The 15,947-nt window shown below is 37.6% G+C and overlaps 1 protein-coding gene across 19 annotated transcripts in view; it reads left to right on the top strand.

Moving 5' to 3' along the window:
* LOC109409684 (uncharacterized) overlaps positions 1 to 15,947 on the top strand; it is a 179,608-nt gene that overhangs the window by 146,864 nt on the left and 16,797 nt on the right. For all 19 annotated transcript variants that reach the window (XM_062854596.1, XM_062854597.1, XM_062854613.1 and 16 more), the window contains 2 exons: positions 350 to 561; positions 15,744 to 15,894. In XM_062854596.1, the coding sequence (XP_062710580.1) occupies positions 350 to 561; positions 15,744 to 15,894 (363 nt within the window). The remainder of the gene's footprint in view (positions 1 to 349; positions 562 to 15,743; positions 15,895 to 15,947) is intronic.

Below are 15,947 nucleotides of genomic sequence, written 5' to 3' on the forward strand. Positions count from 1 at the left end.
CCTCTTTCTACGACTCGGAACGCTTTAGTCTCTCCGTTGAACACTACCACACGATGCTGTTTACAATTCACTTTACTTCTCTGCACGATACTTGAGCCTGTACTCACTCACCGTCGTAACCCCTTTTGCATGTCATCACCGCGCAATTACATTACACTTCCATCACGACAAAAACACACAATTTATCGCACCACTCTAGAATGGGACGTGTAGAGGTCAACCACCTCGCATCTCCATTACAGAACCTACGTCACGTGTTTCATTAACTCACCCCACAGTGTGCATGATTCTTAATTAACCTCCCAACCTATTCGCAAGCCCTAATGGTTCCCTCCGTTGTCAATTTCAGATCTGCCACTGATCGAAGGCCAAACCGAGCCGAGCAGCCCGAGCGATACGCACTTCGAACTGCGTAAGATGCTGCAGAAGATCCTGGATGAGGTCGCCAAACTTCCGGGGCTGCTGAACCACAGTGGCTTCCCGTTGCGACCGGAGGAGCATCTGCCGTACTTCAGCCCCAAGAAGTACGAACAGCTGCTGGCCACCGCTGTGCTCAATAAGGTGAGTTGGCTCGGGGTATGGAAAGGCGTCTGAACGGTTCACTGGTATGATATATGTATCGATTTCAAAACGGTTGAATCGGTTTTAGTTTGACCTATTTTCAACTGGGTCACCAGGTGAATGAAACAAATGCGATAATCCTCCAGGGTTCATTCACAAACGATCAAAGCTACATAGTAAGCCCCGTGTTTGTTCAGGTTCATCGCGTGAAAATGAAGCGGATAAGTCTCGTGATTAGTCGGAATGGTTACGATGGGTGTCGATTTCGTAATCGCAAACACTTTAAACTGTTCCACACACGATGACACGCCACAGTGCTGCGTGTTGGTTCGTGTAACCATTTCTATCCACAAAGTAAACGTGATGAGTACCGTGACGAGCCAAAGCCGGTGGACAACAGTGCCCGCACACCATGCACACCGGCAGGTTGTTTATTGGTTTCCTTTGGTTGCACACACGTGAAAGCATTTAAAAGAATCCTTTCAGAGAGGATTTTCTGTCACAAAAAATGCAAATGTAAATGTGTAATAAATGCCTTTATCGGTTGGGAAGTATGGATACATGGGCTTTAGACATTGAATCTACCTTTACTTTCACCATTTTCACCAGGCAGTCGTCTTTGGAAGCGACGTCTATTCCTCCGATATTTCTCCTCACTTCGCTTGTTCAAACTAACCCAGATATTTAAATCTATAGGGGAACAAAGCCCAAAATGCCAAGATGGGGTAAAATGGCCCAACACATAAAATCATTCCTGAATGGGACTTGATCATTACTATAGGTGTCAAGATATGTTTGCATCGAACATTCTTCTAGAAGCTAGACCACCAAACCCACGAAAAATCTATTGATTTCCCAATGAAAATTGGCAACTTCCGGTTTTTCGTGTTTGCAATTAAGGTTTTCTGGTGATTTTATTACCAGCCAAGTGTTTCCAACGAGATTGAGGGACACATGGAGGCGCATGGTTGTTGATGTCTACGCTTTCCATGTTAGGGGTAATTCAAATATGACGACTATCGTTTTGCGGGGAGGAAGGTAACACTCCATTTATTGAATATACGAAAAAAGGGAGTCAGAGGGCGGAAAAGGAGTCGGAAATGCCGGAAAACTGATGGACGTAATTTTTGAATGTTTTCATGAAGTGGCATCTTACCCCATGGCAGATGGGCTTTTTACATCACTTCCGTTTTTCGAACCAGTTTTTAAAGTCGCTTAAAATCGATGAATACTCAATAGTTTAGTGAATATTTTCGCTGAAGTATCGAGCAAATATTGTCTAGTTGCTGTTGCCACTTTGAAAGTCCAACAATTGAGGCTAATTATCATTGAAAACGATGAAAGTTTGAAAAATTGCGTTTTACCCCATTTGACCCTATAAATAAAAATGGAATGGTGTTTGTATGTCACGAATAGGCTCGGGAACAAGTCAACGGATCTACACAATTCTTTCAGTGTTTCATTCGTGCAGGGCTCTGACGTGTTCGTACGAAAAAAATGATAGGGAAAATCTACCGGGAACGCAACGAAAACGAGAAAGTTTGAAATTCCATTTTGCTAGGCAACTTTCTACAGGGCTGCATGCCAAAAAAACGCAGTATACTGTATATAGGCAGGCAGAAGGATGATTGCTGGAACAGCTACTAAATATTAAATAAATAGCGAAGTCGTCTTTATAATTTTGAGTTTTCATGTACTGAAACAACCAATTTAAATCACATCTGGTAAACTAATGCCTGTCTCAATCTTATAGTGTATCTCCGAACATCGTGATCCTTGGTGGTTTTGTAGTTTATCGAAAATAATTGGACCCGTATCTGCTTTGTTTCGTCATTAGGGTGACCAATTTTATGATTGTAAAAATCAAGATTTTTCAAAACTTTTTTTTTTCAAGAAATCTTAGCTTTTGCACCAAATGACCGATTTTATACTTTTTTTTGCTTGAAAGCTGTTGAATTCTAGTTTCCAGCAAAAATATCTTGAGAGGGCCAAATAGTGTTTCTAAGCAAATAATATCATATAATAATATAATTATTTCGATTTTTTTCAAAGTGTTGCAACTTTTGATACTGAAAACATCCAGAAGGTTTTTTTTCTGCATTTGAAAGAGGAACAATAGTTTTATTATACACTGAAAAAAGATTTCCCGGAATCAGCCGGAAATCAACTTATTTCATTTTGAATGTACGGTAAAGGATTCCATCAAATATTTTTTTCATTATTTTCCATATATTGTATGGAAAACTTAACGTCAATTTGTATGAAACCTAAACAGAATAACAACATAACCCTTTTTGACAAACTGCATCGAAGAATTGATTGATAATCAATTTTATTCACTTTGTACGGTCGAAACTTGCACGCGCAGTGAGTACTATAAAAAAAACGTCTAAAATTCAGCTTCACTAAACAAAAAGTGTAGAATTAGCATAATATAAAAAACACAGAAATAAAAATAGAAAAAGGTGAAGCAAGCCTGGTGTGGTGGTTAGAACACAAGACTATCACGCCGAGGACCTGGGATCGAATCCCACACCCGACATACTCACAAAAATGTGGGTTCTTCCTTCGGAAGGGAAGTAAAGCGTGGGTCCCGAGATGAACTAGTGTAGGGTTAAAAATCTCGTTAATACAGACAAAAAATAAAATAAAAAAAGCTTCACTAAACCTCTTCTGATAAGTATAAACAAAACATTTGGACGCAGTTGACAGTCAGCAGCTGTAGACAACAGACGTGTGTAATTCATCTCTCGCGATTTCGAAGTGCTCATCACAATGGCGGCGGCTCGTAAAAACATTCTAGTCGTGGACTTTAGTGTCCTCCCCGTGCGTCCCGAGATAGCCAAGGTTGAGAAGTTTTTGTGCGAGGACATGAAACTGCAACTAAAAGATGTTACAACAATTCAGTTGCAATACATACGAAACTGTGTATTGATCGAAATGGCTAGCGATAGTTTGGCCAGACAATACCAGAACGTGCATAACTGCCAACACGTTATCCCATATGAAGGCAGAAATATCAAAATCCCAGTGTATGTGGATGATGCTGCTATTACCGTTCGGGGTCATGACCTATCCACTGACATTCCACATACCGCAGTAAAGAAGCATATGGAGGAACGTTACGGCGTGGTGCTCTCTATCAGCAGGGAGCGTTGGAAAAATTACTTTCCTGGGATCCCAAATGGAGTGCGTGTGTTGAGGATGCACCTCACTAAACCAATTCCGTCATTCATAGAAATCGAAGGACAATTGACTTCAATCACCTACCCAAACCAAGAGAAGAGTTGCCGTTTCTGCCAAGGAAAGGCACATCCGCAGCAAAGGTGTCCCGACAAAGTACAACAAAAAGCATCAGAACCGCAATCAACGTTATTCAATTTGAATGACTTTCCTGCTCTTACTGGGCCGACACCATCATCTACCAATGTAGCAAAATCAGCAGTACAAACGGTATCTGCACAAGCAGCAGCCCCACTACAAACCGAAACAATAGAAGCAGTTGCTGTTGTCACTCAGGAACATGCAGATGTGGAGAGCACGAACGACAAAGACAATGACGGCACCGATGACACCGGCAGCTCGACGGTGGAAACGGAGACGAACAAACGGCGATTGTCAAGGACCAATACAAACGAACCAAAGAAGAAGTGTGTTCCCGTAGGATCGAAACAGGCCGAGGAAATTGTGCGCGATTGCAGCTACACTCGTATAACTAGAAGTAGTTCTTCCACATCAAAATCAAAAAAGTGATTATGTAATATTTATTATGTACCAAACTGGACTATTTGTATCTTAATAACCGGAGATGAACCAGCCCTGGGTTGAAAATCTCCTTAATAAAGAGAGAAAAAAAAAACATTTGGACACTGCTTAGCTGTCAAACGATTACATGAAAAGTACACTTGACCAAAACACAACGGAAAACCCAATTGATTCATTATGAGTTTTTCTACTTATGATCAGGTTTCGATGTGATTTACTCCAATGTGTGGCGTGGAGAACGTAGGCACGGGAGACCACGGCAACGGAGCAAGATGGGCCCAGAAAAGTTAGCCACCTCTCTGCACCTGGTTGATAGGCAGGAATTGGGAAACCGATCAGCTACCGGAGGAGTGGAAGAAAGGGGTAATCTGCTCCATTCACAAGAAAGGCGATCATTTGGAATGTGAGAACTTAAGAGCGATCATTATTTTAAATGCTGCCTACAAAGTGCTATCCCAGATCTTTTTTCGTCGTTTGTCACCCAAAACGAATGAGTTCGTGGGAAGTTATCAAACCGGCTTCATCGACGACCGATCGACAACGGACCAGAGCTTCACCGTACAGCAAATCATCCAGAAATGCCGTGAATACCAGGTCCCAACGCATTACCTGTTCATCGACTTCAAAGCGGCATACGACAGTATCGGCCGCGCAGAGCTATGGAGAATCATGGACGAAAACGGCTTTCCTGGGAAGCTGACCAGACTGATTAAAGCAACGATGGACGGTGTGTACAACTGCGTAAGGGTTTCGGGTGAACTATCTAGTTCATTCGAATCTCGCCGGGGACTGCGACAAGGTGATGGACTCTCATGCCTACTCTTCAACATCGCTCTGGAAGGTGTGATGCGACGAGCCGGGCTCAACAGCCGGGGAACGATTTTCACAAAATCCGGTCAATTTGTATACTTTGCGGACGACATGGACATTATCGTCAGAACATTAGGAACGATGGCAGAGCTGCACACCTGCCTAAAACGCGAAGCAGCAAAGCTCGGACTGGTGGTGAATGCCTCAAAAACAAAGTACATGCTGGTAGGCAGAACCGAAGACTACCGGATCCGTCTGGGTAGTAATGTTACGATAGACGGGGATACCTTCGAGATGGTGGAGGAATTCGTCTACCTCGGATCCTTACTGACGGCTGACAACAACGTGAGCCGTGAAGTTCGGAGGCGCATCATCAGCGGAAATCTGGCCTACTACGGGCTCCAGAAGAAACTGCGGTCGAAAAAGATTCACCCACGCACCAAATGCACCATGTACAAAACGCTAATAAGACCGGTGGTCCTCTACGAGAACGAGACATGGACCATGCTCGAGGAGGACCTGCAAGTACTCGGAGTTTTCGAGCGACGCGTGCTAAGGACGATCTTCGGCGGTGTGCAGGAGAACGGTGTGTGGCGTAGAAGGACGAACCACAAGCTCGCTGCACTTTACGGCGAACTCAGCATCCAGAAGGTGGCCGAAATCTGAAGGATACGATGGAATTCCCGATCGAATTGAAAATCGATTCAAAACTGATGTCCTCGAAGGGCAAATCGTACACTGCCAAGCAGAAGCAATATAAGCTGTTTGCCGTGGTGTACCACAACGGTTGTTACATTACTAACGTTTCCATGCTAGTTACGGTAGCTGGTTCCGGTCCGACGACAGCACGGTTAAGTCCATTTCCGAGAACAATGTCTTGCACCCGAAATCGCCGAGGGAGCCCTATTTGTTGTATTACATACGACTTATAGATGCACCTCCATGGCCAGTAGTACCGGAGGTGGTGTCAGTTCCGGAACTGAAGGATCTGATTATAGCAGCGGAAGTAGTAGCAGTAACACAAACAATAATAGTAATAACAGCAGTAGCACCGGTGGCAATAGTAATTATACAGTTCTAGTGGAAATAGCTGTAGTGTCAATACTGGCGGGCACTATGGTGGCTCCAAATAGAGGAAGCCGCCCAAAAGTCGATTGAAAATGGACAACTGTATTGTGTTTCGTCATATCATTGCCACTCGGTAGTGCGAATAAATCGTAGTAAATCTTCTCCGTCGCCCGGTGCCCCTTGGTTAATAAAAGTACACAGCGTAGGGCCGCTAAGACATCCTGGCCGAAACATTGGGCATGTTGCAAGAATGCCGGACAACAATCCTACAAAGTTTGTGTTCGCAACAGATCCAGTTGGCGACACCAGAAGGCGTGGAGCGCAGAAAGCACGATGGGCGGATCAGGTGGAGCGTGACTTCGCGAGCATCTTGCGTGACCGAGGATGGGGAACGGCAGCCACGAACCGTGTATTTTGGAGAAATATTGTTGATTCAGTTTAATCTTGAATTTGATGTATTACTAAATAAGAGTTCGAAGATCCCCACTACTTGACTTCACTATTAGGGTGCTCAATACTTGAGTTTTCCGTCATTGATGGTGCTTCTTCCAGTACACCTGAACAGAACGCATTGAAAATGTACAAAAGAAGTCGTGCGTTATGCCCTGCGAAATCTACCTTGGCGCGTGGATCAATGTTTAACTCCCTAAGTCGGCCGCTACCAGATTCTTGGGACTGACTCTTAATGAAACGTCATTCCGCACAGGTCATGTACATTGCTTAGATCTTGAAGGGTAGCATGGATTCATCGGCACTCGTATCTCAGATTAATATGTACCCTCCTGCAAAATCGCTTCGAAGACAGGACACTTTGTGGATGGATCGGCGAAACAGTCGTTACGGACAACACGGACTCTACGATCTATGTCGACAACTTTCAACGAAGTTGCTTATTTGTTTGATTTCAATACTTGCTTGGCTTCCATGCAGCAACGCTTCACGATGCACTTCCATAAACTAAACCGACTGAAACATTAGCTTTAAGTTACATGTTTAGTTTCAATTTTGACGATTGTTGTTTTTTTTTTTTTGTAATTCGCATTTTTTTGCGTATGATTTTTTTACTTCATTACGACACAGTCAGATGAAGATTGATAATGATGCTAATGATTTCTTACTTTGAATGCTAAGAATTCAACTATTATATTGCTCAGTTGCATCATGGCGTCTTCAAAGAAGTTTTTCATTACGATAACGCGCTTCTGTTGAACCATTGGGAAATTTGATCAATCCCCCTAAAAGTGAAAAATTTATCAAGATACAAGGATGATGTTTTCGCATCAACTGTACAAAATGGGATTCTAAATAACTTTGTCTAAGACGCAAACTTCGTAACTCCGTCACTTTTCAAGATACGTTGCTTTCTTATTTCTGACGGTCTATTGAAAAAAGTTATGTCTCAATAACTTTTTCGGTTTTAAACCTACAGTTACTCGTGTTCTACAAAGTAATAGATAATGGTAAAATTCACAACTTTGCCTAACATCGCGTAATTTCAAATATCAAATACATATCTGTGACGGGTTTTATATTTTTTGGCTATATTGCATTGATGCTTGACATTGTTACATAACATAGGCAATTGTACGCATATTACTCCATATGTATACATGCGAAAGTACAAGTAATTGTCAAATGCGCATTACAGTTGTTCCTCGAAGCTTCCTCGGATAATAAGCCTAACAAAAAATGTACTGTCAGAAATTTCATTGCTAGATGACTAATTTCAAATATATTGAAATTTTTAAAGTTTGAGTTCAATCCTATTCTAGCAAAAGTGGCAAACTTTGGTCTCCATTTCCTTCAATACCCACTCTTGTTGAATGTTACTGATGTGTGGTAATGAGTAGAACATATAGATAGTAAAGTGAGCATAGATACGCAGATACCGCTGAGTGAAATATTCCAAGCGTGCGAGTAGTACTTTTCAAGAGTGTGATGCGTCATACGCTAAAGCTGAAGTTTTTAAAAAACGCCGGAAAAAGATTTTGTTCAAATTCCTGGGAAAATTACAAATTGGCATCTCCAAAATTATTTCAAAAGCTTCAAAAAAGCAGATCGAAAAAATATATTAACTTATTATTATTATTATTATTTATTTTTAACTAAAAATTTGGAAGAGGGAAAAACCCCTTTGAGTGATTTCCATCTTTGAAATCTCTCTCAAAGAGGCACAAAACCTCTTCTTCTTTTCCAAAACATTACAATAAATAACTTAAAACTAAAGGCTCTTGCGGAATCAATCCATAACTAAGCCAGAATCTTCAAATATCCTAACCAAGCCGGCAAAGAGGAATCGTCATCGGAATCGAATTTTGAATACTGAAAATAAAAATAAAAAGAAAAAAATACAAAGGCAGAATCAAACAGTATATGAAATTTCAAGTAAAAAATCATACAGTAATTTGAATATCGGAAACTGTTTACTTCCAAGAATATCTCGAACAGATTCAGGAATGGGATGGTTAAAATTTTGTAAATTCTTGAAAAATTTATTTCTTGGCAAAATAAACCTTGAACAAAATAGTATAATGTGATCAATGTCCTCATAAAATTCCCCACAATCACATAAATTTGAATCATTTATATTGATACGGTATAAATGACTTCTACAATTGTAATGATTCGAAATCAATCTTGAAAAGCAGCAAATAAAATTTCTACTAGCATTCATATGGTTATACCAAGGAAAGTGTTTAACAGTAGGACAAATGGAGTGACACCAACGTCCCTTTTCACTAGAATGCCAAAAAATTTGCCAGTTATCCAAACAATACTTATTTAATTCGGTAAAATACTCAGATGGCGAAATATTGCGATCAAAAATAATTCCCCGAGTAGCACCTAATTTGGCCAAAGAATCAGCTTGCTCATTACCATAAATATTGCAATGTGAAGGAATCCAAACTAATTTAATCAAAAACCCTTGAGAGTGTAAATCTAATAATATTTGTTTAAGTTCCAAAAATATGTGATGAGCTTTGACATTAAAATTATTCGAATTTAATGCACGGAGACAACTCATACTATCAGAACATATAATGAATAAATTTGGAGTACAATCTTTTATCAAAATACATGCAAAATATATTGCAATTAATTCAGCAATAAAAATAGAGCAAGGACCACGTAATTTGAAGAAATGAGCTGAATTCAAGTTGTGTACCCCAAAACCTACACCGTCTTGGTTTACAGATCCATCAGTGAAATAAAATTGGTCACGATTAATACCCATAAATTTCCGTTCAAATAAATAATTAGCGAAATGAGGATATTCTAATTTTGGAATTTGTTTTATTTCTTCATATAGAGAAAAATCAATATTAGGATGAAAGGTATGAATATCAATTTTGTAATTATGAAATTTAACTGTTGAAGCAGGATCTATATTTAGGGTAGAGCAGTACACATAAGAATTTAGTATCCTACTAGAGGGATTGATTTCAAACAGCGATTGTAAAATATTAATAATGGGATGATTATTTGAATAACATTGTACTAAAAATTTACAGTTTAATTTTTGAAAACGAATTTTGAGGGATTCAACACCTGCTAACACTTCAATGGACTGGGTATGCGTAGAATTCATGAGTTTTAGAGAAATTCTCAAACAACGAAATTGATTTTTTTCCAATTTTGAAAAATAAGTTTGAACAGCACTTCCAAGAGTGAAACATCCATATTCCATTACTGACCTAATAGTTGTTTTATAAAGTGTGATCAAATCAGAAGGATGAGCACCCCACCAAGTACCAGTGATGGTACGAAGAAAATTAATTCTTTTTGAGCAAACTTTTTGAATGTATAAAATGTGGCTAGCCCAGTTTAATTTTGAATCAAACCAAATACCAAGATATTTATATTCATCAACCTGATCAATTTCATGGCCATTCAGATATAAGCAAATATTTGAGGAAAAACGTTTCCTCGAAAATATGATATATTTTGTTTGTGAAGTTGAAAAAGTGAAGCCATTGTCAAACGCCCAAGCATCAATATTATTCAAGGAGCATTGCATGAAATGACGAATAATTTCCCTATTTTTGCCGCTAATTGATAAAACATTATCATCAGCAAATTGTATTAAATGACATCCATTTGGAATTATTGCAGCCATATCAGAAGTAAAAAGATTATATAAAAAAGGACTCAAGGAAGATCCTTGTGGAAGACCGAAACAACTATAACGAATAATTTTGGAAGACCCATTATGGAAAAAATGCATAATTTTTAATGAAAATAAATTATATATGAAATTTGAAATCATGTTCGGAATTTTCAAATGGTTCATTTTATTAAAAAGTAAATCAATCAAAACAGAATCATATGCACCCGAAACATCAAGAAACGTAGAAACGACATCTTGTTTTCTGTTGAATGAAAGTTGAATTTGTGATGCTAAAATTGATGTACAGTCGCGAGTTCCACGACCTTTTCTAAAACCAAATTGTGAGGCAGAAAAAATTTGATTGCTCTCTGCCCACAGTTCTAAACGATTTAAAATCATACGTTCCATAAGTTTTCGCAAACATGATAATAAACTAATTGGTCTACGACTCTCTGCTAATGATGGATCTTTACCAGATTTTAAAATACTAACCACTTTAATTAAGCGCCATTCAGGAGGAATAATATTTTCAGCAATAAAAGTATTATATAATGTCAGTAAATGTAATTTTCTATCATCTGGTAAATTTTGAAGCACAATAAATTTTATATTGTCAATGCCAGGAGAAGTATTTTTAGTGAGTGATAAAGCTAAATTAAGCTCTTCTAAGGTAAATGGAATACAAAGATCCGGAAAATAATTTAAAGATTTACTTTTATAGTTAATTTTAGTAGGTACAAAATCAGGACAAATTTTGGATGCAAACTGATTAACCCAATCTTCTGAGTATTCTAGAATAGTAGGAGAAGAAGAGTCAAAATTTCTTAAATTTCGTGCAACAGACCATAAAGTAGTTAATGAAGTCTCCTTATCAAGACCTTGAATAAAATTTTTCCAGTAATTTCTTTTTTTAAATTAAGTTATTCTTGTGAACAATGCTTCAGCTTTGCAATATGCAAAATAATTCTCCCGACTACCAAATTTACGAAAAATTTTGAATGCAGTGGATTTATTTTTTAATGCAGTCGAACATTCATTATCCCACCAGAATGAAGGACGTTTTCTATTAAAAGTACTTGAAATAACTTTCTTTTTCTGTGATCTGAGTAAACTGTCATTTAGTAAACCTAAAAATTTATTATATTTTTCGATTGGAGAAATTGTTGGCAGAAGATATTAAATCAGCAAATTTCATCCAATCTACATTCTTACATAAATCAAGTACAATTTCTTGTGATGATTGGTCATGATTGTCTATAACATTTTGAAAGTTTATTAGAATAGGTAAGTGATCACTATTATTAGGGTCATTTATAATTTTCCAAGTAGACATCATAAATAATGTACTGGAACAAAGTGATAAATCTACACAAGAAGAATGAAAGGGAGGTACTGCAATCCTGGTAAAAGATCCATCATTTAAAATATTTAAATTTAAATCATCAATCAAATCCATCATCAAACAACCTCGTCCATCAGATCTGGAACTACCCCATGCCACATTATGCGCATTAAAATCACCTAATATATAAAAAGGAGTTGGAATTTGGGCTAAAATAGCTTTGAGTTGAGAAAGAGTAAAGCTTGCATTAGGAGGAATATAGAAACAAATAATTGAGAATACAAATGCATTCTTTTTGATTGAAATAGCTAAATATTCAATTTGCGATTGCACTGGTAAATCTAAATATTTAAATTCTATGTTATCTCTAATACCTATCAATACTCCTCCATATGCAACATCACGATCTTTCCGAATAATTTTGAATTGTGGAATACGAAAATATTTAGAATCAACTAACCAAGTTTCATTTAAGCAAAAAATGTCTAAATTATGATTAAATATCAAGGCTTTTAATCTGTCAATTTTATTAAGAATGCTGCGACAATTCCATTGTAAAATATTTAAACTATTCGAATTGTTCGTAGCCATTAAAATGAGAATAAGGAAGCAATGAGGGGTCCAAATGAATTCAATTTTTCCAATAAAGAAGCCAAAAATGGTAAAATCTTTTTAATAATTTTTTTTCCAAAAATCACTGAAATCCAAAAAGTCTACTAACTCTTCCAATGTTTTAAGGATGTTATTGGTGGAATTGTCATTTGAATTTTGCTCTTTTTTATTAACTGAATCATCAGAACTGATTTTTTGAAAACCTGGGATATTCTTAGAAGAAGATTCACTAAGTAAAGGAAAGAGTTTGTTATATGAAGTTGAAGGTTGAGGCTCATAAAGAACATTGCTGAATTGGGGTGAATTGGTAGAATTTTTTTTTCTCTTTTTGGGAGGATTGTAAACAAAATCCTGTTGAACATCAAAACTATTGTCATCTTCATCTTGTAAAATTTCAAATGAATTGGAAGTTGTCAAGTTATTAGAGGATTTCATTATGTCTGCGTAAGATAAGGAGTTCTTGTTTCTAACTTGTTGATTCAATTTTTTTTTATTTTGGATGTATACTGAACATTGCTTCAAGGAATTATGTTTCTGTTTGCAATAAATACAAACACCAGAATTTTGTTTACAATCTTCTGATGAATGAGGTTGTCCACATTTATTACATTTCGATTTGTTAGAGCAAAAGCTAGAAGTATGACCAAATTGGAGACAACGCTCACAATGCATGAGCTTTGGATAATAAAGTCTCACATCGAAAAAAACGTTATTAATCATAACATGATCGGGAAGTACAGATCCAGAAAATGTTAGTTTAATACAATTGGAAGGAACATAATTTGTTTCACTTCCATTGAAAAACAACTTGGACAATCGAGAGCAATCTAAAATTTTAACCGGAGCAATGGATTTGTTCTTAAAAATTCCAAAACCATTACTCATAATAGCATCACATTTCAAATCTTCATCGTAAATTACTCCATTGATTTCACAAGAATCACATGTAGCATAAATACGATACGAGTTTTCAAATAATTTCGATTCTAAAAGAGAATTTGCCTCATCACGTGCTCCAAAGACAATTCTCAATTTGTCAATGGAAATTTTTTTGATTTCTTTTATAGATTTATATCTTTTATAAACCTCAGAAGAAATCAACAATACATTAATGGGTCTTTCCTTTTTCCGAAAATAAACAACAAATGGCCCCGCAAAGGTGGATGGGTATACTTTGATCCGAAAGGGCTTCAAAGCAGGGGGGTCATTAGAAGGAACATTTGAATTAGATTCTCCTTCATCCCCATCAGTCTCCATCACCAATAAATATCAAATAAACGATAAAAAAAGTAACTAATAAAAGAGAAGAGAATTGATAAAATAAAAAAAAAATTATACTCAAGTCTTTCACGCAAAGAGCACTCCAAAAACTTGAATCCGCAAATCTTGATTCCACCAACACGACTTCAATACGTCCAAACCCTTGGAAAAACGAACACCGAATCCGAAGGAAACAACCGCTGCAAGTTCCGCTTCAGACAACCGTGAATCCACCTTCAACTTCACAATCCTTGCAAAAATATCGTTCACCAAATCCGGAAGTAGGTTCCGCTGCACAATTCGCTTCGAAATAACACTGTACCGTTCCGAGTCCAATTCCGTAATCCTTGGAAAATTTTCACCCTGAAAAGAGAAAAAATGTCAGGCGCAGAAAAATATCCGCCTTGCTCAGGCAAGGCCTACTACAGCAATGAAAATATATTAACTAATGATCCCATTAGACATGACAAATATTTAGCCGAACAAGCCCAACAAATGATCAACAAAACATGAATCATAGCAACCTTGGATGAATGTCGGGCTTCAATGGCAAATATTTGTCATAATGACAAACAGTCTAATGGCACCTTAACACTTATTTAAAAATATGTGTAAACCTCTGAAACTTGTAGAGTTATCAAAATCTAAAAAAAGTCTGATTGAATTCTGATTGATTCTAGATTGAATTTCAAGTCCTTAATTGGACATACCCAAGTCAACTTGTCAGAAACGTCATAGAAGAATTCTTTAAAAAAAAATCAGAATTCCAACGAAATTTTCGATCCAGCTTGCCGTTAAGATATCTGTCGAATTTTGATGCAGATTCAAACTATGGTTTTTTTTTTAACTCAAAGATAAACATATTCAAGTTTCATATACAGGGTGTTAGGTTCGTGAGTGCAAACTTTTTGAAGGATAATAGTGAACCATAAATGGTGAAAAAAACAGTTCTACGCATATGGTCAAATCTCAACCAACTTTTCATGTTTTAGATTTATTGCCTTAACTCTATCACCCTTTAAAAAGTTTGCACTCAGGAACCTAACACCCTGTACAGTTGAGCGCAAAGTGTTCTGTAAATGAGTTCCAACAATATTTGCTTAAAGTTCTGTCAGAAATACTTATCCCAATAACCGTTATTTCTGCTAAAATTGTGTTTTAAACGAGGGTGAGGATTCTTTTGCATTTCTACGAATGAATATTTATATGAAGTTATTGCAGAAAAGGGATGAATATCTTTATAAATTAGCTTGGGATATCTGTATAAATATCCTAAATGAATTGGCCTACAATTTTTACAGAAGCGCGATGAAAGTGAAAAATTAGTATGAAGATTGATATTAATATGAGGATATTCGTGCTTTTTTTTTTTGAGAAATTCATCAGAATTTTTAACACAGTATCACCAAATACTTGTCCAGAGGATTCCAGATTTTGATGTTAATGTTCCCATTTGTATTCTTTCAGAGCCTAATCAGCTGTGTATCGTCAGTCTTCAGTTATTTGCATTATAGTCAAAATTGAGTTAATATCAGTTTTCACTCATTCTATTCATCTATAGAAAACCGTGTCACAATGCCAACGCAACGTGAAGCTCTCATGTGTTCTAACGTCATATAAAGTACAATTCACTATTTTCAATTCTACATTTTTAGGGGAAACACGGTATTATCCTTTCTATATCGTCTTTCCTAACCTCGCGAAGAACATATGAACACAACTAAAAAAATACATTTGCTTTACTCTACCTAGTCAAAGTGCTATAGAATTGCATCGATTTACCCCTCGGTCAAACGAAACATACAGAAGCCCACTACTTCTAAGGTTTCCATGTGACCACATTTGCAATGTCTTCTACGTTCACCTATTTTCACTTTGTTTTCCTCTGCACGATTCTTCGTATGGTTCCTTCTCATAAGGAATATTTCTTCAGTCTAACTTGTACCGTCGGGCCATTAAAACGTTCAATTCCGCAAAAATAACTTATGACAGGCTGAATTCTTGCTCACCGTATCTGAAGATTCAGTCCCACGATAACGGGGAACATTACTGGAAGAAATTAATTAACTTGTACTAGCGCCCATATCATACCGGTGAACCGTCGTCAGAGCAGTTTTCCGTTAGACAGCAATTCGGCAGTAGTGCACGGCATGGCTCTGCTGACCCTAGTCTTGTGCGCCATCTATCTATTCTTTGTGTGTGAATATTTTCTCCTAGGTTGTGGAGGACTACCGCAATCCGAAGAACTTTGAACACGTGAAACCGGAAGCGGACACGGCTGGCCCTCCGACGACTGGAGCGACATCGGCGGGTTCAGCGCCGGCCACCACCGGGACTACCTTCGACATCAACCACAACAAGGTTCCTGGTAAGTGGTTTGTGGGGAACACGCGATCCCAAAGCGTGATACAAAATGTGAAT

The sequence above is a fragment of the Aedes albopictus genome, chromosome 2 (assembly GCF_035046485.1).
Source record: "Aedes albopictus strain Foshan chromosome 2, AalbF5, whole genome shotgun sequence".
NCBI classification, from domain to species: Eukaryota; Metazoa; Arthropoda; class Insecta; order Diptera; family Culicidae; genus Aedes; species Aedes albopictus.